The sequence below is a fragment of the Calcarisporiella thermophila genome (genome assembly GCF_041956535.1).
Source record: "Calcarisporiella thermophila strain CBS 279.70 unplaced genomic scaffold VTP21scaffold_9, whole genome shotgun sequence".
Lineage (NCBI taxonomy): Eukaryota > Fungi > Calcarisporiellomycota > Calcarisporiellomycetes > Calcarisporiellales > Calcarisporiellaceae > Calcarisporiella > Calcarisporiella thermophila.
In genome coordinates this window covers 551,741-575,409 of record NW_027192199.1, presented here as the reverse complement: position 1 = coordinate 575,409, position 23,669 = coordinate 551,741, and the positions used below count along the sequence as shown (strand labels likewise).

Sequence of the window (23,669 nt, the reverse complement as noted above, 5' to 3'; positions counted from 1 at the left end):
CCAGCCTCGCTGTGTGACAGCGGGCATATGACTAATGTTCCCATACCGTATACCCAAAAAAAAGTACAACGGACCTATGCAAGGGGCCGGACATGACAAAAAAAAATGACTTGATCTTGTGCGTGTAGGAATAAGGGGATGAGCAGCAACGGAGGAAAATAGAGCACGGCCAAGCTGCCTTTCTTGTGATGCAGTCGCGGAGTCCTCTCACCGCCTGGAATTACATTACATTACCGACAAGCTTCAAGATAGCAACTTCGTTGCCTTTAATTTATGCGCCCCCTTAACCAACCCATTCTCAGGGAGAACGATTACGTGCAAGCTGCGGTGTGCAAGCCCATGCAAATTGACGAAACAGAGGAGGCCTATGGAATCTAATCGTATGAACGGCACTGGGCCAGATTTGAATTTGTTTGAAAAAAAATGCGGCTTGGTAGCACCAATAGCGCCGCCCATCTAGAAAATCGCAAACAAGTTTGATCAGTCTTTCTATAGCCCGTGTGGAGAAATCGGAAAAAAAAGCTCTTGGTATATTAAATTGGTTCTCTTTCAAGGAGTCTGCAAAGCCTCTCCTACTTGAAATTGCGATTTCCTCGGACTGATCCAAGTTCGACGGTTGGTGTAGAGTCAATACATTCGAGTACCTCACTATGAATGGCTGGGGGATTGCAACACTTTGTAGTGTACTCCTCTAAAATAAGTCCCCCAGTACAGGAGAGTTTCAGAAGTTTAAGCTCAGATTTCATTTGGGTAGTCAATCTCGCTCTTGTGATCGTGTTGAGAAACCTAAAAATTATCTTTTGACCCTTGGTTTCGATGCTGTTCTTAAAACTCTCTTTAGAGTAAGCTGCATTTTTCTGGAGGCTTGTTGTTCTATTAGACCACACAGAGGGATCTTCTCCTCTGTGCTATGGGTCATAAACAGGTGGCCGGTTATCTTGCTCCCTATTTTGCTCTGGGATCTGTGCTAATGGTATGAGAGAAAGACGATGGGAAACAATGTAGCTCTTTCCCAAGTCTCTATCCGAGAAAGCAGCGAAAGAATCTGATCTGAGAGATCGGATGCCTTCGCTGCTGGTTTCTTACATCCTTGGCCTATTCATGAGGTGGAAACAAAATGCGCATCCGAAGTAATGTGCCGGTGGGGCGAAAGATAGACAAATATGGCAGGAGGTGTTCAAGTCGAGGTCAATTCCAGGATCTAATAAATTCCATTTTCGGGCGTCCGCTATAAAACTGGCTCGCACAACTCGCAAAACTCTTCCAAACACAATCGCATCAGCTCTCTTGATACTTGTACATCGATCGACTGGCATGTTAAGAGCGCATCTGATTAACTACTAGCGCGAACCCCCAATATCATTGGTATACATTGGATATAGCAGTAGCAATAGTGAAAACGCTCTGGCAAAGCACAGTCCAATCGTTCAAATATGGGCCATGATCCCGAAGTCACCCATGAGATTACCGACCTTCACCACCAGGCATCTGCCGACACAGAAACAGAGTCCTCCATAGTGTCTGTTCCTCCCCCCTCCACTGGCCTCCGCTTCCATATAGCTCGGGCGCGGGCAAGCCTTGGTCGATTCCTCAACTCACGCAAAGTCCAGTTGCTCATTTTGGGCCTCATCATATTGGATCTCTTGATCGTTCTGACAGAAATCCTCTTATCTCTCTTTGCCGAACCGGTCTGCCGCCCCGCGGCCCCGGGCCGCAAGGCCCACCCCGTTCACAATCCCACCATCGTTAAAGTCGAAAATATCCTCAGCATTATCTCCCTCAGTATCCTCTCTTCGTTCGCACTCGAGCTTTTGCTACGCCTCTTTGCCTTTGGAATCAAGCATTTCACACACCACCTCCTTCATCTCTGGGATGCCGTGGTCATCATCACAAGTCTGGTGTTGACGGCTCGGCTGCATGGCCGGGCCGAGGAGGCCGCAGGATTGCTCATTGTTCTTCGAATCTGGAGAATCGTGAGGGTGATGGAGAGTGTTGCGATGGGGATGAAGGACACGATTGGTGAGCTAGAGAAGGAGGTCAAGAAGCTAAAAAGGGAGCTTGGTAAGACCAAAGACAGGAACCATGAGCTGGAGGAAAGGTGCAGAGAGTTGGAGGAGGGGAAATTTCAATGAGCCGTGTGGGATGACGATGCGTTTCGGGGTTTCGAAAGGGGGCTGCTCGCTACTTCGCCAAAGGCTTCAATGCGTTTCCTCCCCCTCTAATCTTTATCTCGGATACTTTAGATAGAGTTGAACATATTTATACTGTACTTTTAGTTTGTTGATAATAACAGTCATAATAATCGATTACATGCTCGTCCACCCCCTATATTGCTTCCTGCTCTTCCGAGAAACAGTCCCCAAAAGGCAAGAGGATCGTGGGGAATGAGGGTACTATTGAGGATCTGAAAATCTGGGCGAGACCCAGCGGCAAGTCGGCATAGTATTCGGTCGACCTTGCTAGGTAATCCCATTAGCCTGAAACTGCAGCCAAGCTTGCATGCTCTGTGTTGCCTTGATAAATGAGACATTCTGCTGTGGCCGCAAAAGCGCGGTGTAGCATTATCCTCTCCTCGAGGATTTAGGAGCAGGTCGAGCCGGTAATCTTCCGGTGGCAGGACGGCAGTTTGCCATAGCGCTTGGCTACCTAGTTCTACAGGTTTGTATCCGGTCGATACACGAAGTGGGCGCCCATAGAATGTTGCACCCATATTGGCCCGCTGAGAAGAGCTTTAATATCGGCCCAGGGCCTCATTGCTTTGTCCGCCAGCCAAACAGTCCAGAAGGTCCACTCCTATCTCCGTCACCGCATATTGGCGGTGGGTGCTACAAGATTTCATAATCCATTCCGTTCTGGTCTTGTGTAATCAAGCCACTTTGCCCCCAACCTCCCCTCGCCCCGCCCCAACTGAGTTTAAGGTTAATTTTCCACATCGTATCAGTTCCTCTTTGCGAATCGGTGAGCCAATGGCTTGCAAGCTATCTTGATATCTCTTGAAGAAGAAACAAGCTCTTAAGAGCAAAGCGCAGACAAACGAGTCAAATAAAAAAAGCAATATACATTATGCTTGAATGAGAATAATAAAAAGTATATATTATATACACAGATCCATATCTAGGATTATTATTGTATGTACATAGGGAAGAATAAAGATATGTGTGAAATAGAATAATTAACGGCATCAAATCGACCTCCGTGTCCTTAGACATGCGCTATTTTCCAGACGAAGATGCCGATTCAGTGCATCCATTCTTGCAAAAGCCTTCTGGCAATGTAGACAGACGAAGGGCTTCACGCCAAGGCTAGTAAGAGGAGCAAGAAACAAACCCAAGGTCAGTATCTGCGCCATTGGGGCGTTTGCAAAAAGAGGGGGCCACTTACTGTAGTTTGAAGTGTCTGTTGCGGTCGTGGAGGCGGGCAAACTTCTTCCCGCACCCGGGGTGATTGCACTCGAAGGGCTTCTCTGCGGTGTGGGTTCGAAGGTGGGACTTGAGGTTGTAGGGGCGGGTGAACGTCTTGTCGCACCCCTCCACGCTACATGAGTAGCACGCGTTCCGGTGCCGCTGCGCACGCGGCCGCGGGATATTTAACGAGAGGCTGCGCACGCGGTCAGCATAGGGTAACGGTCGCCGAGAGCGCGTTTTGGTCTCGACCATGGTCAGGACCGGAGTGGCCGGCTTCTCTTCGGGCGCGGACTCGGTGGAGGAGGCCTGCTCAAGGGGATATCCGTGGGGTAGTGGCGGCTGCTGCTGCTGCTGCTGCTGTTGCTGCTGGCCCTGGTCGTATTGCGCGAGGAAGCGGTCGATCTCCTCCATGTCAATGTGCCTGTCAAGCGACTGACAGCCGTCGTTGGGCAGCAGCGAGTTGACGAAGGCGTTCAAGTCCGGGTCGTCCCATGGGTCCAGCGGGGACAGGGTTGGGTTGCTGAGCTGGTCGAGAAAGCCGCATTGCTCATTCAGCATGGGCGGGCTCGGGTAGTGGCCGAGGAGCTGGGGGGTAAGCAGCTGGGGAATGAGGTCATTGGCGGCGGAGAGCGGTGAGCTCTGGAAGAGGGAGGCGGAGAAGATGTCGGTTTCCTTGGGGGTGAGAAGGCCCACGGGAAGATGAAAGTCGAAAGTCTTCTCGTCCATTGCGAGGAGATGGGGGGGCGGTGATGGCGGTGGGGGAGGCGTATGGGAGCGCGTAGCTTAGCAAGAAGAGTCCGGGCTGGCGGGTTAAATATTTTTTATACTTTTTTTTAACTTCCCCCTCGAACAGCCAATCCTTAAATAGCGAAGGAACAGAAAAAGAAAAAAAAAGCAGCAAGAAACAAACAAAATCTCTTAATCTTTTTATTGCAAGCATCGGCAAAGGAATTAATTTGGAATAAAAAAACCGATACTCACTCGTTTCCATATATGGCCACCCGAGTCGGTTGATTTCCGACACAGGCTGGAGGAAAGAGGTATGCATGTGTCTCGATCACCCAGGCTGGAGAGATGCAGCAAGCAAAGGTTGGGCTCCAGGGGCGCGGCGAAGAAAAGATTTCCAGAAAGCCCGAGTCTTGTCGCATACTTCTTTAGTTCTGTTTTTCTGGAGGAGTCACTTTGCGCACGCGCTGCATGGCCGGTCTCCGAGCGGCCTCCAAGGCCTCTTGGGCTCATGCTGTCTCAGACGGCCCAAAAAAACAAACAAGCTCTCCCCCCCTGGTCAGAGTCGCCCCCCACGCTTTCCCCTTTTTGGTGAGTGGCGGGTGATTTTTTTTGGTTTCGCCACAGGACAATTTATGAAAGTGGATGATCGTGTGCCCGGCCTGTTATGGGCAGCAGCAGTGCTGGGCTATAATTAGCCGGGCAAATCACAGCGGCCGGCCGCCTATTTTTAGGAGGCGCGTGCCGACCTTGACGAAGGATGTGCGTGTCTCTGCTACATATCAAGGCATGCGGGCGATCCTGCCAGGCCTGCTGGCCTCCCCCGCTTACATCACCGTGGGTTGCTGCCCCCCCCGTTTTGGGCCGTTTCGCATTTAAGCTACAACCTTGTTGCCGGAACAAATAGAATTCTCGCTCCATATGCATGTACAGAGCGAAGCCGGAAGCGTTCCGTCTCTGGCTGCCACACCAATCACGGCCGGCGGCCGTGATTTCTCCCCCCCCCGTTTGTCAGGCCGTATGTCAATCTCGCCCAGAAATTGGCGGCCCAGATTAGCTATTGGTCAACGCTCAGGTTTCACTCTCTTCCGTTCGACACCCGCTGTAGCACACTCCGCTTCCAGGCCAAAAACTCTGCATATCGCCGCGTCTCCCGCCAGCGCTGTGTGGGAATCATCGCCACGATCCCATCGACCGGCCCTCGGCGTGTTTCCACGGCCGACACCTCTGCTCTGACCCCCTCCTCCCCGCCCGAATCTCGGCCCCGCGCTCTCGCCCGCCCCACAGATCTCTGCCTCCCCCGACTCGGGATTGGCTGCGCCACAGTCTCCCCTTCCTGATTCCCGCATCGTGCTGTTCCCGAGTGTGTTCCACCACCATTTCCCCCCCCGTCTCGCTGTCTCTCACCCTCCTGGGAATTCGATCTTTCCGGCCGCATGGCGATTGACTGCGTTTCTCCGTCGGCCTCAGCTCCTCGCCTCTTCCTAGCTGTCTCGGCACCCTCTATCTTCTTTCGCTTTCGTGGTGGCTTGTCCACATTGGACCTCTTGAGCTCCCTCAGTCGATCCCCGCAAAACTCTTCCACCACTTTGAGCTTGCTATTAAATTCCGCAGCGGTGCAGCAGCAGAGGTGCTGTAGTCTCGATTTTTCCACTCGGATCTTTTCAAGCAAACCCAAAATCATATACAAAATTCCCCCTCAAAATACTAGAAAACCTCCCCACCGGAGGGGCGCAAGAGCGCACTTACCTCATACGCGCGACAGCACGCCCAAAACACCACCCCGCAGTACACAGGCTTCTCCCACTCCCCTCGCATTAGCTCCTGCTGCCTTGCATCTAGCGTCTCCATGAACTTCTCGCGGAATTCCCGGGCAATTCGCTCGCATGGGTCTAAAAGCTGTGTGCATCCAAACTGCACTGTCAGTGCTGAAAAATTGATGTCCCGCTCCTGCTTTAGGATCCGGCGAATCTGCGCTTCAACGGACGTGTACATGTTCTGCGGAACAACCGAGAGCTTCTGGGCGAGGGAATAATTGAAATCCTCGTTCAGGCTAATGGTTAGATGGGTTAATACCAGGGATGCTTCGGACGCGCTCTCACATTAAGCATCACAAACTTACGCTTCACATGCTAACTGTACGCATACCACCTCTCTCACGCGTCCCCCGGCGCCCCCCGCAAGAACACTATTTCTGATGCGATTGTAATTTTCGCTAGCTTTGGATGCGACGCGTGGATTATCGGAGAGATGGAGCCGATCAAGGAGATCTGCAAATGGATCGAAAGACATGTCTGCAGTAGAAAAATAAACGCGCTTGAAAAAACGCGAGAGGCATCGTATTATAGGACATGTGGCGCAGCATATTCGGATTCCGATTGTTGTCAAATTGAAAGCTACCTTGAAACCACCTCTTTTTCCACACTACTGGGAATCATTGTAGATCATGCCCAAACGAGCACGCACTAAAAACTCGGAAGAAGAAGGCACAAAAAAGCGAGTGGCTTTCAACCAGCAATCCTCGGCTACTCCCCTTCTTCCGCCGGCGAAAACCCTCCTTGAACGAGTGACAGCCGAGGATTTTAGAATCGTGGCAGGGTGCTATGAGCGGATTCTTTATGGGGTGGACGGATATTGGCAGACCAACGAAGACGATGTATTTCCATTGCTACTCATTTATTTTGAACCATCTCACCTACTCACCAATATGTACTATTGCTTCTGCACTTGTAGGCTTTAACTTTAAAGCTCGAGCCCATCTTTATCTTCCCTGCTCACACGGGCTGTCTCAAGAGCCTTGCCATAGGGGGCCAGTATTTGGCTTCGGGAAGTAGTGACGAGCAAATTCGGTGAGTTGTTTTTATCTACGACACCTCTATTGAAGCAGAAACGGAAAATAACCCTCTCGCTTTGTTAGCCTATACAACCTACGCCTGCGCAAAGAGCTGGGGACACTGATGGAGCACCAGGGCTCGATCACCACGCTCGAATTCCACTCAAAGACCCATTTAATAAGTGGCTCGGAAGATGGGCTCATCTGCATCTGGAGATCGAAAGACTGGGAATGCCTGAAGAAATTAAAAGGGCACAAGTAAGTAGATTTTGTGTTGAAGCTGGCTCCATTGAAGTTTTGCTTGATTCATTTTAAATCACAGAGGAAGAATCAACTCGCTGGCCATCCATCCCTCTGGCAAGATTGCATTATCTGTTTCAAGCGATCGCACTGTAATATTATGGAATCTAATGACAGGACGAAAGGCGAATTCTTTAAAACTTAAGACAGGTAAATTTTGTGCTAAAATCGTGCATTGGGCATTACGCTGAATCAAATCACCACTTTATTCAGAGGGAGAGGTCGTCAAGTGGAATCAAGCCGGCACCCATTATGCTATTCTTTCAGATCGAACCGTGGACATCTATGAGACATCTTCCCCGACTCCAAACCAGACCCTGCGTCACCGGTCACGATTTCTCTGTATGAAATACTACGCTCACCCGACCTTGGGTGACTTAATATTGACAGGTCATGAGGATCGTAAAGTGAGAATATGGCGTTCCGAATCAGGCGAATGCATAAGGGAGCTAAGCGGCCACAAGGGCAGGTAAGGAAAAATAAAAGAGATAGTTTCTTTTCTCAATATTCAAACTAAAAATGCATTTTCCAGAGTAAAGGCCCTTGATGTTGTCTGCTCTACTCCCAATCTTCGTGGCCATTCTCAACTCCACAATGTACTTGTAACATGTTCCTCAGATGGTGTTATTCGAGCTTGGGATTTGGATAATGAAGTAATGGAACAAGAGAGCGGGGACATGGTGGCATTGGCTGAATATAATACCAAATCTAGGCTAACTTGTATCTCTGTTACACTTGGATATCGCGCAAAAGCCGGGGAGAGTAAGGGTGCCAATGATGAGGATGAAGATGGGGAAGAAGAAAAGGAAAGAACAGAAGGAGGAGGAGGAAGTGATGATGATGAGGAAGAGGAGGAGGAGGGAGAGGGGGAGGGGGAGGGAGAAGAGGAAGAAAGTGAAGAGGAAGAGGAAGAGGAGAGTTCTTAATAAATTTTTTTATTTTTCCTAGCGTTTTTTAACATTTTCTCGAATACACATTGGAATCATTCAATGAAAAATGAGAACAACACATTTGATTTACTGCTTGTCACGATTACATATTTACAATGAAGACTTATCATTTCTTTTGCTGACTAGTTTGATTGTCGGGCTCCTGCCGAGTGAATAAGGGTTGATACACATGTGGGAAGAGTTTGGTTGCACCCTCCACCAGGAAATGATGGGAACGCAACTCACCTTCCACCTTAGGCCCATTCGATTTTTCCTCAACTCCCTGTGGCCCTTCCCCACTCTCCCCTTTATGTTCGCTCATATCTTCCATCATTCTCTCCGCCAGAAAAATGTCCAGATCCCCCAATTCTGCGTCTGACGGCAGGTGAACCCCTTCTACGCGATGCCACATACCATCACGCAGAATTTCACGAACTAGACTAGCAACGTCGCGAACATAGCCTGTGACGCCGAGTCTCTCAGGAGAGAGCGAGTGTGGCCTCAAATGGGGCCTCTCATTTTCTGATATCGGCTGCAGATGGGTGGGTAGAGAGCGGTGGGGATAGCCAAGAGGATTGAATTCATGAGAACGTCGCCAGTCGAGAGTCCTCTGATGCCAATTAAATAAGTCTCGTGTAGCTAATGGGCGGGCTTCATTCGTCCCATAGTTGAGAGAGGTCGGGTGCTCGTCGACAAGCGAGTCCAACTCTCGATTGCGACGCCTTCCTTGATTGTACAGAGGATGAAAATCATTGGTGTTGGGGGCAAGCACTTCGGCCATTTTGCTTTTTTCTCATGAGTAGGTCCCAAAAAATGGGCGACAGAGTATAAGGACGATTGAAACCTGTATTTTCAAACCTGCCTTTTGTCCTCGAGGTCACGCGAATGCCCGTTTCACATTTTCCATTTTCTCCACATAGCATTGCGCCGTTCAAAAATGGTAATTTTAATGTCATGATCCTTTCCAGGGCTGACGGTCCGAGTGGCAAAGCGATGGAATAACCAGTATATTGCGTAGGTACTTAAATCCTTGGTTTGATACACGCTTGTAAGCTTTCACAGCTACGGGCATTTGGAAAGCCCTCCTTGGCTTTATTGTACTTAGCATATGTTCAATCACCCCATTCGAGACTATTCTTCGTTTAATCAACTCCCTTTTTGCTTGTTCACTTAGATTCCTAGCCATTGCCTGTGATTTTCTCAGTGCAGTCTGTGAGCGTGACTGCGGAATTATCCAAAAGTGAGAGAGATCAATGCTGGATCCCGCCATATTAATACTAGCGTTAAGATTTGGCAGGTTTATATATTACTTGCACTAGAGTCCGAAACCAATGCTTTTCCATGTTGCGTAAAGAAGAAAAAAGAAAAAGAAAAAGAATGGAAAGGTAGTTTTATGCTTTTCAGAGTCGATTACATGAAGTCATCGTCATAGTCATAGTCAACAGCTGCTGCAGATCCACTGTAGCCGATCGCATCGTAGTCTTTAAGGGTAGTCTTAGCTCCACCACCACCTAGTGACGGTTTGGCATTGGACTTCTTCTTCGAGGTCTTAGTATTAGCCTTAGCCTCCCTTTGCTTCTCGCTGGCAAGCGCGCTGATTGAACTAGAAATCTTGCGGCATTCGACATCACGAAGGGGCCGACATAACTCCCGCACCAGGTTCTCAATAAAATGTGCATATGGCTTCTCCTTCTATTGAGGGTAATAACAATGCTAAGCACTCCTTTACCAAAATAAACAGGACAGGTCAGATGAATTACCTGGTGCCGCTGAATGCGCTCTACTAGCAAACGGGAAAACTCCTCAAACTGTTCCTTGGTTGTGGGATTCATAGTGTCAAGCTTCAAAGCAGTCTCTTTGTCTGTGTTGCAGAATAGGATTATTTCTCTTGCAAAATGACGACACATCTACAAAACTATCTACCCTTTATGTTCACGCCAGAGAATAGATCTGATGTATTTTCAAGATCAGCCTGAAGTTCCAGCGCACGACGACGCTCTGAAGCAGGTATCTTGTTCTCCTCCTCAATACGCGCTTTCTCAGCTCTCTGAGAGAAATAAAAAAATAGACGAACACGTAGCAAAAAATTAGCACACCGGAAATTCAATTGTATCAATCAATCATGAATGGGATGGAGAAGTCCAAGTATAGTTGATGTACCTGCATTTCTTCCTCTTCAAGTCTTTTGGCTTCTTCAGCAGCCTTACGTTCCGCAATCTTTTGAGCTAACGGGACTTTCTTCTTTACTGGTTTCTCCTCCTGTTCCCAATCATCCAATTCCTCCTCCTCTTCCTCCCAAGAATCCTAAAACCAAAGATATATTAATTTGATTTTTTTTTTTACTTTAAAAATGGGTGTACAACGAGTTATGCTTTAATCAGATATAATTAGCAATTTACTCCTTACCTTTATATCATTATCGTCAACATCCTCATCATCCCATCTCTTCTTTGGTGGGATTGTGACATTTTGAGGCTCTTCAAAATCTTCGTTTTCTAATACCTCAATTAATAAATAAACATGATCTTGATGATTTAGATTAGAGTTAATAAAAGTACATACCCCAATCGGACATGCCTTCCTATCACGGATTTGATTCCTACACGATAATGTGCTTATGCGAGTGTTTTTGAGGAAAAAATGGTACAGAATCGATGCCTCAAAATACTAAACAATGATGACGTAAAGGTTGAGCCACAAGTGCCACTCCATTAACGATAATAGATAATAGACGATAGGGCATCAATGGAAATAGAGTATTGAAAAAATTTCGACTAGCGGCGAATAATGTTATCCCAAAAGAAGGTTTTCAATTACGGTAGGCTTATTAGTTATTACAATTATTTTGGGGTGCAGTGTGTGCTAGGAAGCTGTTGTGAGCAACTATTTATGTATATTTCTATTATAGCATAACTATTTCGATTCTGAAATATCCAGCTCTCCTGTATTCGTCAGACACACGCCAGAGTCTAAGTGATAAATAGACCCATCCTCCAGCTTAAGTGTAAAATCTTCCAGATACCAATCGGCCCCTTTTCGATGCGTTGCAAAGCGTACTCTCCCTTTGGCTATGTGGATAGGGAGAAAGAATTGATTCAATCAATGCCACTCACTCTTCCATGACATCTGCAAATTTACCTTTTTCTCCTTTAACATCGAACTGTACATCTACTCTTCCCTTGAAGTGATTGACTGTTCCCGATATCCATGGCCACCTGGAAGCATACCCTATATTGTTTCCGAGCGCTTGTTTGGCCGTGGGATCATGGCGTACCGTGAAAAGCGTTCCTGTAACTACACTTGTCGACAGCCGCTGGTAGTTCATAGCTGTTGCGAGACCAACTGCCCACAATGAAATCCCTGCTACTCCGCCAAGAATGTAAAGGCCTCTGCGGGGACGTGGATCAGGCAAAGGTCTTTCATTATGAATTAATCGGCTTTTGCCGTGAACCTTCGCTCGAAACAAAAGGTGAGGACGGCGACTTAGGAGTCGTGTTGCAAACATTGCATTAATAATAATAGATATCTTTTTTCTGTGACTACACAAGCTATTAGTGTTTCGGGGTTTGTTTGAATTATTATAAGCCACTCGTATTTGCTTGAATGAGACTCTGGTGATGGTATTGCTAGTATGATAGCAACTTTTTTTGGCAAATAGAAAATTATATAAAAAATTTAAAAACAACTCTTTTGGATACAGTATTTGTGAACGTCCCTAAAGAATTTATTTCATGTTGCAATTATCCCTAGGCTGACTGGGCATTTTGGAGTTTAATATCGGTAACCATTCATTAAGCTAGAGAATTTAAAATTTACAAGAGAGTAGCAAGGATGAATACGTATTGGGTGAATTTCGTAGCCTTTTCTTTCCTCAACCTAATCCGATCAGAATTAATAGGCAGCAAAAATAATATTGTTATATCTAAATATTTCAAGCTATTTAGGAGAATTTAGGCTGCCGCACAGATTGCACTTCCGTAAATACCCGGTTTCAATAAATTAGCGTAATAAAATATATAATAACAGGAATGGATATATACACGTTGGATAATATAGGTATTTCACTCTGTAATCATCCTAGCGAATTTTTTAAACATTTTCACCGTTTATCATTCCTCATTCTATTGAAGTAATTTCAACTCGATACATATTTAACTAGAGTCTTCCCCCTTGTAAAATCTCAACAAATCACTTCCGTTTGATCAACCCTTTGAGCATATCAAAGCTGTTACCATCGGGCTGAAGCTGAAAAATTTTTCCAGTCGATTTGCCCTGCTCATCGATCTCTTCTGTCTCAAGTAAACCGAAGTCTTTCGTTAATCCAAGTATACGCGCAAGACGATGGGGTTCTTCATGTGCAAGAGTTATCACTTGCCCACTTAAATAAAATCAGGTGAGTTGCATTAATTAAGAGCAAATGCTGTATAAAAGAAGGGGTGAGATATTTACCTATGCAACCACCTACGGGTATAGAGCTTCATCAAATCATTATCGAATCCATTCAAAAGAAAACGACGATAAAAAGCCTCGAATTTAACCATGATAGCAGCCAGTAGGGTTTCTTGAGAAAATATCTCAAGCCGGCTTCCATGCACTTGATTCGCTCGCGAAATAATATGGTTGATGGATGTTGTTGGGAGTGGATTTGACGTATTAATACCACATCCTAAAATGTGGATCAAAAATTACTCCTAATTGAAAAAATCGTCTTGCCAAAATAACAACTAACCAACAACAATGGTAAACTCGTTCTTAGTGAAAGAGCTGTTTACTAAAATACCGCCAATCTTAACTGTAGTGCCATCTTGCAATTCAGCATATATATCATTCGGCCACTTTAATCGCAGCGGAATCTCCTCGTAACCAGGGCGGGTCCGAACGGCCTCAACAATCGCTAAACCAGCAAGATATTGAATGAAAACAGGTGATGCGTTCGCTGATAAGGGGAATCGCAAAAGCAGCGAAAACTGCAGACATCCAGCCGGAGATATCCAAGAATTACGGCCACGCCCTAGTTATTGTATAATTAATAAACGTCTCAGAGCCATGAAAAATAAAACCAAGTTTACCGCGACCGGCAATTTGCTTTGTTGCAACAAATACAAGGCCATTTGGGAAAATTTGTCCCAATTCATGGTTTCTAAAAAAACATGCACATAATGAATTAGGTATTTGTAAGAAACTATGGAAATAGTGACTTACTTTTCCAAAATAGTTTGTGTTGATGTAACAACCTCTCCATATAATACCACTGACCCAAACTCCATATCCGGTGCAAATAGTTGTCTGGCATTCTGACGATATTCAGAAAGTCGTTGGAAATATTCTCCAGCATCAAAATACGGCAAAAGCGCAGGATTTGGAGGGCCGCCTCTACAAACCACAAGAGGCTTCGGTTTTCCACTCTCGGCTTCAGTTATCTCCAGGAGATAGCTCTGGTCAGTGTTTTCTACAAGCTGAAAATTATCATTTGAACAGCGAATTAATCCATTTGTTTCGCCAATTCGTTTTAGCTGTAAGCCAAGTTGCTCAGATAGCTGCGGTACTTCGCTCAAAAGATATAATGGCGTAAGCAGGGGTATTTGCGTGTTCTCTTTAGTTACATGTAACCCTATATCATCAAGAATAGTGCGCAAAAAGTGTTCACGGCAGAGATCATCAGCACGCAACCGTTCTATTACTCCCGAGGCATAGTTATTTCGTGCGTCTAAAAGGCTTCCTACATATTCAGTATGAGGTCCAAAAAGTACTGCGGCGCCTTTCCCAATTGAACATTTGATAACTGCAGCTTTTTCCTGATCTTGCGGGTGTTCTTGATTATCTTCCATCTTATATCGGGCCAAAACCTCAACATTCTTGAAGCAATCTGCATCGACAAAGTAGCCTCCACCATTATAATACATAGAAATCTCCTTTTCTACCGGATATCCAAAGGATTTTTGTGCACGGTGTCTGAATTCCTCGCTAATGATAACTGTTTCAGCGCGAGCACTTTGCTCTCCCTCATAAGTAAAACCAGGATATATAGGGCCACGACATAAACCCGGAAAAAAACCAAGCTCCCTCTTTCCGCATACTTCCATTCCGGCAACTCCTCGCATAAATTCAATTTCTGATGAAGCATAATAAGATCCCGCGCAAAACCCAATATATCTTCCTCCTCTCGAAACAAAGTTCGAGATGCTGTTGGCGGGTAAATCTCTAACATAGGGAAGATCTCGACCACCAGGAACTACTAATAAAGCACAACTATCCTCCCAAGGTTCGGTGCGAAGAGCTTGTGCATCTATGCTAATAACATCATATTTGTGCCCAAGCAAGAATTTAAGTCTCTCAGTAACGTGATTAACTGACAATGTTGAGGCACCTTCGCCATTATACACTAAAACGTTCATGGGAAAATATGTTCGTGTCAGATGGCAACAGTCAAGGCGAATTGTTAGCTGAAGGGGATATTTGCTGGGGAATCGTGGGCGAAGAAGAGAATTTCGTGCAGTAATACAGAAGGGAAATAGCCTCATAAAATATTAACATAATGGATCAAAATCAATCCATTTGATATCCAAGCCACTTAGAAAAAAATTATAATTTACTTCAAAACTTCACTTTTTATAATCATGAGTAGGTTAAGGTTTCCTAAGATGTAAAATCTTTTGGAATTTAGTTTAAAAAAATCTTTAACAATCCAAACTTGCGACTGTGGGATCATATTGAACTGAATGTTAGTTGTATATTCATAAGCCAATTTAAGCATGCCGCGTTAGCCTATATTTTCTATCTGATTCAAAAGTATTGTTCATGGATTTTTTTCTATTTCATAATAAATCGTTTTTATTAGTAATACCTGACATTTTTCAATTGGATATTCCAAGGGTGCGAAATTACATAAAACTTTTATACAGTGAATGGGTATTATAAGCAGTAAGTTTAGCAAGCAATAATATGGGGATTTTTTTAAAAACGCTTTAAAAATGCTTCGATCATAAATGCAAATCTTTTGTGGTTTTCTCAAGTCGATAATCTAATTCCAACTCGTTGAAAAATGTCACATTCTATTTTTCCTAGGGCTTAGTCTACTCATACTATCCACCTAAAGCCAGCTTTACGCATTCAGGGATTTGTTAGATGCACAATGCAGCATAATCGCTGTTTAAAACATTTTGTTTTATCGCATTATTACATAATTATAATTGCTTTTCTTTTTAAACGTAAAGCATCTGTCATTAAATAATAAAGACTTTTTTTCACGTTCCCTTTGAATCCTCTGGTTACTACTTTCCCTTCCTTTAACAAAATATATATTCCCAGTGTTCTCTGCTCAAACTCACAACAATAATTTACTATTTAATAAATATGGGATTAAAAAGGAAATATTTTTCTATGGTGGAGTTTATCAAAGTTGCAAAATATACCCGCCGCCGCACTGTAATTACTCCTGGATATCGGCCCCGACAATACAGAGACGGAGCATACATAACGAGTGATGAATGGGACAAACCTCAATGGCTGAGCAGAATGCGTAGACTATTAACCGTTCTACCACATAGAGATGAATTCATTCGATGTAGCGAGATGTACAATATATATGGTGACATATGAGCAAGGTTAGTTCTTTGTCTTTTGTGATGTCACCTTGATCTACTCTGATATGAATCCATGAATCTGATAGATTCAGAATGTCCATTCATTTATATACAAATCTTCTTTTTATTACAGTTAGTTTTTGCACTATAATGTTGATAATTTTTGCATCTAATAATATTTCAATTAATAGAAGATGCTTGAGTATGAAAGTTGGAGAGCAAACAATATGAATATATTATCTGATATAAAGAGAGAAGATACAGAGAAAGCCATATGCAAACTAATAGACTATACTAATAATATATAGAGGAGAGAATAAAAAGGAATTCTAATAGAACATTGTAAAAGGAGGGAAATATAATGGCAGATATTTTACGACTCTAAATGGTAAAATAATTTGGCCATAACAGAGAGGACAATGGTATAAAGGAGACAAATTCGATTAACTCATCGCAAGAAAAATAGAATTGAGAGGAAAAGTGGATAAAATTCCAAGAGATGTAGAGGGATATGATTGGGGGGGGGGGGGGAGTTCCTAAATAATTTTAATTCTCGACCGAAGAAAGTAAATTCTGAGAATCGTCATCGAAAGTGATGCTGGAAACTGGATAAAACTGATCAATTTTCGTAATCCATTCAACCATTTCGCCGTGAGAGGATGCCTGAAGCATATAAGCATTATTGGGGGTATACACCGCAAACACAAAAGGTCTTTCAAGCATATTTTCAAGCGGCCGCTTGTAGTCTACCCGGCTCGAAGATAAATTGATTACTCCTAGCTCTTCCGTTTCAGCCTGGGAAGCATACTTAAACATGTACGGACTAAAATCCATAATTAAGAAGTTAAAATTACGAACATTACTGAATATAGAAACTATACAAACCGTCGAATGACAAACCATCGCTTCATCCATACACGATGGCCATCCTCTGGACAAAATAAATAGCCTCGTTTCGATACGGTATCACTTAAGAATAAAATTGTGTGAAAATCAGAATAATATTTATGAAACTAAATAGGACACTCACGTTGGAATAATCGGTTTAACGGCTGCCGTTAACTTTGATTCAGAGTTTGGGAATCTCTTCACATCCTGTTCCTGCAAGACAGGCGGATCCTGATTGAGAACGATCTTAAAAAAATATAAACAATTAAAAACTATCCTTTTTGTCTCTCACACTTCTTCCTAATTACCTCAGCCAAGTTTCCAAGCTTGGTCTGCCAGAGTGAAATAGCTCGGTAGAGTAGTTGTTCTTCCAATAATTCCTTGCTCTCACAAAGAGGATCGTCTAGATTCTCTTCATCTTGTTCTGAAACATTACCGTTGCCAATTTTCAAAGCCCCTTCAACATGCTGTTCCTCCTGATTTTGAAGTTGCTGGAGACATATAAGCCGCTGCCTAGTTAGCTCAACATCTCGAACTCGATGTATTAATGCTCGCGCTCGCCGATAATCAGTAACCAGTGATACCCCACGTGGCCGCCATTGTCCAAGCACTTCTTCTCCTCTCACATACTTTCCAGCTGTGTTTAAACGCCATAAATCCGCAGGATTCCGAGCCATTGAGGGACGCAATGTCACAAGAAAAAGTGCGCTCATACGAGACAGCTGGCGAGTCGATCCGAGCAGCTTTGCAAGGCGTGATGGTGTACGGGCTTCGCGGCTATTAACTTGGATGGCTATGTCGGTGCTGAATAAAATAGGCTCCAGACATCTTTCCGTCTCTACATAACATTTCATCGAGAGCACAACACGTTGATTTTGTGGAGTTGGTCGATTAAGGAAGGGTGATTCGTGTAATGAGCTGTCCCATGCTCCTTGAGCTGTCAGAGTGCTTGTTCCATCAAGATGGTACTCTACCTCTTGGTTCGGCAACAGATTAAGTAGCAGTTCTCCATGAGAAGGCGATTTTGCCAAGCGGCCTTTGCTATCAAGGAGACGCACACATCCAATAGCAAGTTTAGACACCCGTGTCCAACGGAATTGTTGGCCTGAATTATGTGAAAGAGTCAGCAGAATACGACGCTGATATCCTTGACGCAATTGAAAAGCCCCTTGATCTAGCGGATTATTTCCTTGCGCAACCAAATTTACAGGCACATAGTCTCCTGTAGCCCCAGGCTCTGCCACTTGTATCCATGCCATCACATCATGTCGTTCTTCGGAGAGCCAATCATCCTCTTTTCGCCTCATTTCAGAAGAGGATGAGGCATCATCTCCATTACCATTCATTTCATTTACATGAGGACTGGGAAGCACTCGAAGCGAAGCTTGTTCTCTTATATCATCGTAGCGCTGGTTTTCCAAAAGTGCACGAGGCCGTGCCCGTCCAAATATCTCAAATGGCAATACGCCAATTCGCAATTTCTCTAAAACTTCGGGGGTCAGTGCAAGCGTCAATGATTGACGATAGGCAAAATCAACGAAAGACTCGCCGAACCCGCTTGCTGGAAGTGTAGCAAAAATACGCTCCGCTGAAGAGTAAGGAGAAACATTGCCAAATGAAGAGAGTCTAAACTGGACATGCAACTCCGTGAAATCCACTTCAGATATTCCGTGAAGTTCGCCAATTACTACCTCGAATAATAATTGGCCTCCAATCTCGGTTTCCTTTGTGTCATGAGCTTGATGCTGCTGGTGATGATTCGCGGCAACAATTGGTGCAAGTTCAATTCGACAATAACCCTTCTGAACTCCAGTGACACCATTCAATATTGGGACAGAGGTGACAATTCGTTTTTGCGCAAGTAGTGTTTGGAGAGGAACTGAAGCAATTCCTATGAGAGTATAGAGCGGACTCGGCTTCTCGTAAAAAGGATCTTCCCAATTGAAGTGTTTGCTCACTGAAGGTCTGTCAATGTAATTGTAGAGCCTGCGCATCTGTTGCAATTTTGACTGGAGTTTCTCTAAGGGCCATACATAAATTACTTCATGCTTCATATCCAGCACCTTAACCGCAATTGCAGGTTTTTGTGTTGAAGCAAGTGATACATCTTCAGTTTCGCTAAGCTGCCCAAAAGCGGCTGTATTCTCCCAAAATGAGACCGCTGCGGATGTATCGTCTAGTATTGTAAACTGGTAAAGAACTTGCTTTTCAAGTTCACGGCTTATAATATTAGCCTCCTTTAGGAGTACAGCATTTTTCAGCGCGTCTTCAGCTAATTTGATGTATCGAAGCCCACGCCAATGGTCGGCAACTCTGCGCGCAACTAACAACTCTTCTTCGCTAAATCCCGGTAATAGCCCACTGGCGAGAACTTGTTTCGACATTCGTTTAAGTTCACTTTCGTAACTCCGTTGCAACTTTTGGATTTGCTCTTCCTTATTCTTGAGTTTCTGTTCTAACTCGGCGCGCCTGATTAGTTCTTCCCCTGTGATCTCGTCCTCTGGATTGAGTCGATCATGAAGAGATACACTCGATTCAGTACTAGAATCGCCTTCACGACTCTCGGGCTGGCCACTTCGGCGTTGTTTAAAAGCTTTAGCAATATCATTGTGAAGCTTCTCAAGTTCTTCGTTGTTTAAATTATCAAATGTGTGTTCAGAACTTGTGATACTCGAATAAGCCTCGCGACGCGCATAGTTCCAGTCAATCATTGCCTCAGACACGACAGATGCTGAAGAGGTAGGCGAATCTGGCCTTATATCTGGCTCGACGGGTAACTCATTACTTATTGAACCGCCACTTGCGAGATTAGCACTCTGTGTAACTGCACTGCGCTGTAAAGACTCGCGTTCCCGACGGACTTCTTCAGGGTTATTAAATCGGAAAACATGATGATCGCCAAGAATAACACGAAAACCGCTGCGTATGCGACGTGATTTGGAAATTCTTTGACCGTTCACCATGGTCATGCTATTTTCAGCTGGGTGTAATGTTACTACACCGTTGTTATTTTCAAAATGACAATGCTGACTGAGGATATTGTCGCCACTTAAACGAATCTCAGCAGGAACATCACTATCCATCCGACCAACACGGGTGATACCAGGTTTAATTTGATAGATAAGACATTCGGACATCAATGGATCCTCATTAAGATTGACAAGATGTGGCACCTTCTTTGGGGTATGTACTCCAACGTGATTACGCTCCACCATAATTCCAAGCTCTTCGAGAGTACGCTCACGCTCTGCCTGAATTTCCTGTGTTTTACGCAATTTATCTTCCCAAGTCTCATTGATATCTTTTAGCAACTTCTCAGATGCCTGCAGTTGGTCTTGGATTTCTTCCTTGCTCATTGTCTTAACATTACCATGGATATCCGTGATGGTTACCAAAGCTTTAGGATTAAATTTAAGGGTGCTTGTGCGGCCTCCACCTGGACTAGCCACACTGTTTGCAGCAAGAGCTGCTGCCTCATCAGGGTCATATTGCGCAAGTTTAGAGCGTAGCAATTCAAGTTCCTCTTTGAGATCGCGGATGAGTTTGGCGTTAGGATCTTCATTGACAACTGCCTTGTTCTTAATCTTTTTAGCTTGATCTGCGTATCGCAATGTGCTTAGTGTTTCTTCATAGTCAGCTGGAGATATAGCGGCAATCATGGCAGTTTTCGAGTTTCCACCTAGCGAATCTTTTAATAACCATGTGAGCACCTAATAAATGTTAAAGTTAATATATTATAACTGAGGGCGAAAAACGTTTGCTGCTAACCGAATCCCGGTATGGAATGAAAACTTCTTTCTTCTTTTTTCCATGTCCGCTTGAATTCTCAGCCAAAGCAGCGATAACTTTTCCAAGAGTTGTTAGACTCTTGTTAATATTTGCTCCCTCCTTTAACCGCTGGCCAGTTGCACCAGTTGCATTGGCGCGTTCGCTCCCTGCCAGATCTACCAAACTAAATTAGAGAGAAATATATTGTTATATTCTATCATCGAATGAAAAATTTGGCCTATATAAACATGAAGTAAAACCGACCTGATACGTGAGACCTTCTCGGTTTCAAGTTTTGTAAGCTCGTCGAATCTCTTTTGTGTTAGTAACACAGTAAAGACAGCATGAGAGCGGCTGGAAGTCTCATTCATATTTGTCGCGGCCACAGTTCTTGCCTAAAGATTAACAGAGTAAGTATCCTCTAAAGACCACAAAGTCATTTTTAGTCCTTACTTTATTGCCCTCATCCATAAGCGAATCAATATCGCTAAATGATGTAACAACCAATTTGGAGAGATCCTCAACATACGGGCCAAGTGAAGGATGCTCTCGTACACGTAATGGACCTTTGACTTTAGGATTGAGCAGATCACGCACACGTTCATTGTAGATCTCAATGTAAGATACTTCAACTCGAAATGAGAGATTCGGATCCTCATTAGATAAAATTCTTTGAAATAACGCGTTGCAAGTACGCGGGATTAAACCCTTATCTTCTCCATAGCCCATCTAGACAAATTGAAAAGTTAAGCTTATCCATTATATTAGCAAATAAGACGAAAATATTTACCATTGAGTAGCTTTTGCCGGAGCCAGTTTGTCCATCTAAAAATATAATAAAACATAATTTCTGAGTAAATGATAGCAATTGTTAGAAAAAAAACAGAGTCTTACAAGCAAAAATACAAGTATTGTATCCTTCGAACGCATGGTCAAGCAACTCAACACCTAAGTCATTGTATATAGTGTCTTGACTGGCATAATTGGGAGCAGATCTGTCACCCGACCAATACGATTTGTCAAAGGTAAATGCCTTGAAGTTCTTTTCATCTGATGGTGATGTGAGGATAGTCTGGTTTCCTTCCATGCGTATGAGACATGTTGCACCCCTGGCCAGCTCTGTTCCGTCAAATTAAAAGAAAAATGAATTATGTTCAGCTATTATACAATAGAATATTGAGAAAATTAAAAATACCTCGTGAATTGAGAGGGCGACATCGCACTACCACTTTAATATTACCACCACTCATCTTTCTAATTTAGAAAACAAGGCTAAGCATTAAGTGAATCAATTAAGAACAAAAGATTATTAGTTGGGCCAAATGCAGCATCTAACAAGAGAATACTACCTAAATAATAATGGCCAAGATTATAGATGGTGAGTACGGACAAATAAAGAAAAGAAAGAATTAAGCCAAGATGTAAAAGAATATGTGGGAGATGAAGTAGCAGTCTCTCCTTGTTGACAATGGCTCCTACAATCGCCTATGTCTCGCGTAGATATTCTTGGATTTTTGGCCAGTTGCCCAGAAATTGGTTCTAGCAACAGATGATAGAAATAAAAGAGCAAAGAATATTAGAAAAACAGAAAAAGAGACAATATACAAGATATATATGTAAGTAATATATTGTGTGCTCCAAAGAACTAAGTAAAATGAGGAAAGTTGGGCATAGTGTTTTGTTGTGAGAATAAACTAGTCTTTGCGAGTTGAAAAGTGTGGATATTAAGCAGCAGTCCTTTGAAAAATTGAACAAAATTTCGCAAGAAATACTGTATAAGTGAAATACAATTGATATTTTCTTAAGAGTTGAAAACGTTTATTTTGTTATTTTCGTCTCATTTTCTGACACTATCCTACTTGGTCTTTATAGTCTTAGTATTCTATTTCTACTTTAATTTTTCTAGGAAAAATCCTATATAGTATCCCATCTATTCTTATAGAACGTTGCTTCTTGTCAATTTTTGAATCACGAATTATCAATTTTCTAAGCCTCACAAATTGGTAAACAAAAAAAAGTATTTAAGATTGCATTTTTCATTTTCCTCTCTTTTTCTCTTTGAAGAAGGGAGACATCGGAAGAATCGCGTTCGAAGCAACACACACGGAGCCTAATAGCGCTCTCACAATGGCTTTGGGCAAAGTCCCCGGACACTTTGGCAGAAAGTGCCTTCCCGTAATTAGGGTTAAAAGTATTCTCTTCCTGCTTGCAGGAATTTTCCAATCAAGCTTCTTTTGGTTCTCACTCTCGCCTTTTTCGTTCTCCTTAATTATCACTATTTGTTTACAAAGATGGCTTGAAGCCTGAGTATGAGTAGTGTTTAAGTAAGGCTGAATAGAGATAAGGCGTATTTTCTCAAATCCAACCGGATGAGAGAAAAAAGTGCGGGTTAAGAGAAGATTGGAAGATGGGAGATGCTTATTCTGTTGGTCATAAATAAGAGTTATGCGATTGCGCTTTAATTGGCGTAACTCAACGGGGCTTACTCTCATAATGTCTCCCTTCTTCCATTATTTCAATTTTATTAAATAAATTAATGTTTATATTATTCCGACTTGTTCCAAAATCTGACTCTTAGCAACAAATAATATTATGCTAGTTGTGTTGAAAAAGAAAGGAAACTATTTTAACTAAGACCTTAAAACTACCCTAACCCTAAACAACAGATTGCTACAGATATCATAGATATAACTGAATTGATATAAATAAAGCCCAATATTATTTTTTTATATAGAAGATAAGATAAATTTTATCCAGTAAAATGAGCAGAGTAGAGCTCTGTCAAAATTTTTTTAAAAAATATAGACTCATCGAAGAGTAACTGGAAGTGCCTAGGATGGATAGACTGCTATCCAAAAATTTTTGAAATTAAGCTATTGTTTATAAGATAATCATGTATTAAAAAGCAAAATTGGAAACAAGAAAAGGAAAAGTTTGAAGAGTATAGGACATGTTTGTCGTTAATGCCCAAATATATACAGAAATAAAAAGATGGTAAAGTCAGAACATGATTAATGGTAAAATAAGTATCAGATTTCAATCAGAGGAAAAGTTAAACGATTTTCATCGACAGCTGCAGGATTCGAACCTGCGCGGGCAGAGCCCATGTGATTTCTAGTCACACTCCTTAACCACTCGGACAAGCTGTCACTGATGATGTTGCGTCGTATATATGTCTAATAAGGTCTATCCCGACAATCCTCTAGCTATCCCTAAGCTCTTGATTGTCGGGGGAGGG

The 23,669-nt window shown here is 43.4% G+C and overlaps 12 protein-coding genes and 1 non-coding gene across 13 annotated transcripts; 2 read left to right on the top strand and 11 right to left on the bottom strand.

Annotated features, from left to right (window-relative positions):
- Nucleotides 1-1,433: 1,433 nt before the first annotated feature.
- VTP21DRAFT_11597 (uncharacterized protein) lies at nt 1,434-2,132 on the top strand (the record flags this gene model as incomplete). The annotated part of the gene is made up of 1 exon (XM_069391058.1): nt 1,434-2,132. One exon carries the CDS (start codon nt 1,434-1,436, stop codon nt 2,130-2,132), a length of 699 nt encoding a protein of 232 aa, XP_069252228.1.
- Nucleotides 2,133-2,293: 161 nt separating this feature from the next.
- Nucleotides 2,294-2,710, bottom strand: VTP21DRAFT_11596 (uncharacterized protein; the record flags this gene model as incomplete). Its single annotated transcript, XM_069391057.1, has 1 exon — nt 2,294-2,710. One exon carries the CDS (start codon nt 2,708-2,710, stop codon nt 2,294-2,296), a length of 417 nt encoding a protein of 138 aa, XP_069252227.1.
- Nucleotides 2,711-3,181: 471 nt separating this feature from the next.
- Nucleotides 3,182-4,130, bottom strand: VTP21DRAFT_11595 (uncharacterized protein; the record flags this gene model as incomplete). Its single annotated transcript, XM_069391056.1, has 2 exons — nt 3,182-3,302; nt 3,382-4,130. 2 exons carry the CDS (start codon nt 4,128-4,130, stop codon nt 3,182-3,184), a joined length of 870 nt encoding a protein of 289 aa, XP_069252226.1.
- A 225-nt stretch (nt 4,131-4,355) lies between these two features.
- On the bottom strand, nt 4,356-4,643 carry VTP21DRAFT_11594 (uncharacterized protein; the record flags this gene model as incomplete). The annotated part of the gene is made up of 1 exon (XM_069391055.1): nt 4,356-4,643. One exon carries the CDS (start codon nt 4,641-4,643, stop codon nt 4,356-4,358), a length of 288 nt encoding a protein of 95 aa, XP_069252225.1.
- A 565-nt stretch (nt 4,644-5,208) lies between these two features.
- Nucleotides 5,209-6,422, bottom strand: VTP21DRAFT_11593 (uncharacterized protein; the record flags this gene model as incomplete). Its single annotated transcript, XM_069391054.1, has 3 exons — nt 5,209-5,790; nt 5,880-6,183; nt 6,253-6,422. 3 exons carry the CDS (start codon nt 6,420-6,422, stop codon nt 5,209-5,211), a joined length of 1,056 nt encoding a protein of 351 aa, XP_069252224.1.
- Nucleotides 6,423-6,576: 154 nt separating this feature from the next.
- Nucleotides 6,577-8,189, top strand: VTP21DRAFT_11592 (uncharacterized protein; the record flags this gene model as incomplete). Its single annotated transcript, XM_069391053.1, has 6 exons — nt 6,577-6,786; nt 6,864-6,979; nt 7,048-7,221; nt 7,286-7,413; nt 7,477-7,732; nt 7,796-8,189. 6 exons carry the CDS (start codon nt 6,577-6,579, stop codon nt 8,187-8,189), a joined length of 1,278 nt encoding a protein of 425 aa, XP_069252223.1.
- Nucleotides 8,190-8,319: 130 nt separating this feature from the next.
- Nucleotides 8,320-8,973, bottom strand: VTP21DRAFT_11591 (uncharacterized protein; the record flags this gene model as incomplete). Its single annotated transcript, XM_069391052.1, has 1 exon — nt 8,320-8,973. The coding sequence occupies one exon, from the start codon at nt 8,971-8,973 to the stop codon at nt 8,320-8,322; it is 654 nt and encodes a 217-aa protein (XP_069252222.1).
- Nucleotides 8,974-9,602: 629 nt separating this feature from the next.
- On the bottom strand, nt 9,603-10,767 carry VTP21DRAFT_11590 (uncharacterized protein; the record flags this gene model as incomplete). The annotated part of the gene is made up of 6 exons (XM_069391051.1): nt 9,603-9,884; nt 9,953-10,053; nt 10,116-10,239; nt 10,353-10,496; nt 10,599-10,687; nt 10,755-10,767. The coding sequence occupies 6 exons, from the start codon at nt 10,765-10,767 to the stop codon at nt 9,603-9,605; spliced, it is 753 nt and encodes a 250-aa protein (XP_069252221.1).
- A 338-nt stretch (nt 10,768-11,105) lies between these two features.
- On the bottom strand, nt 11,106-11,697 carry VTP21DRAFT_11589 (uncharacterized protein; the record flags this gene model as incomplete). The annotated part of the gene is made up of 2 exons (XM_069391049.1): nt 11,106-11,260; nt 11,331-11,697. 2 exons carry the CDS (start codon nt 11,695-11,697, stop codon nt 11,106-11,108), a joined length of 522 nt encoding a protein of 173 aa, XP_069252220.1.
- A 683-nt stretch (nt 11,698-12,380) lies between these two features.
- On the bottom strand, nt 12,381-14,587 carry VTP21DRAFT_11588 (uncharacterized protein; the record flags this gene model as incomplete). The annotated part of the gene is made up of 5 exons (XM_069391048.1): nt 12,381-12,570; nt 12,642-12,858; nt 12,922-13,203; nt 13,262-13,332; nt 13,395-14,587. 5 exons carry the CDS (start codon nt 14,585-14,587, stop codon nt 12,381-12,383), a joined length of 1,953 nt encoding a protein of 650 aa, XP_069252219.1.
- A 1,734-nt stretch (nt 14,588-16,321) lies between these two features.
- VTP21DRAFT_11587 (uncharacterized protein) lies at nt 16,322-21,681 on the bottom strand (the record flags this gene model as incomplete). Its single annotated transcript, XM_069391047.1, has 10 exons — nt 16,322-16,598; nt 16,661-16,744; nt 16,806-16,909; nt 16,972-20,373; nt 20,432-20,615; nt 20,696-20,826; nt 20,885-21,160; nt 21,222-21,256; nt 21,326-21,550; nt 21,627-21,681. 10 exons carry the CDS (start codon nt 21,679-21,681, stop codon nt 16,322-16,324), a joined length of 4,773 nt encoding a protein of 1,590 aa, XP_069252218.1.
- Nucleotides 21,682-22,467: 786 nt separating this feature from the next.
- VTP21DRAFT_11586 (uncharacterized protein) lies at nt 22,468-22,923 on the bottom strand (the record flags this gene model as incomplete). Its single annotated transcript, XM_069391046.1, has 1 exon — nt 22,468-22,923. The coding sequence occupies one exon, from the start codon at nt 22,921-22,923 to the stop codon at nt 22,468-22,470; it is 456 nt and encodes a 151-aa protein (XP_069252217.1).
- A 575-nt stretch (nt 22,924-23,498) lies between these two features.
- VTP21DRAFT_t122 lies at nt 23,499-23,580 on the bottom strand. Its single transcript has one exon. It is a non-coding gene; the product is annotated as a tRNA-Ser (tRNA).
- Between the last annotated feature and the right edge of the window lie 89 nt (nt 23,581-23,669).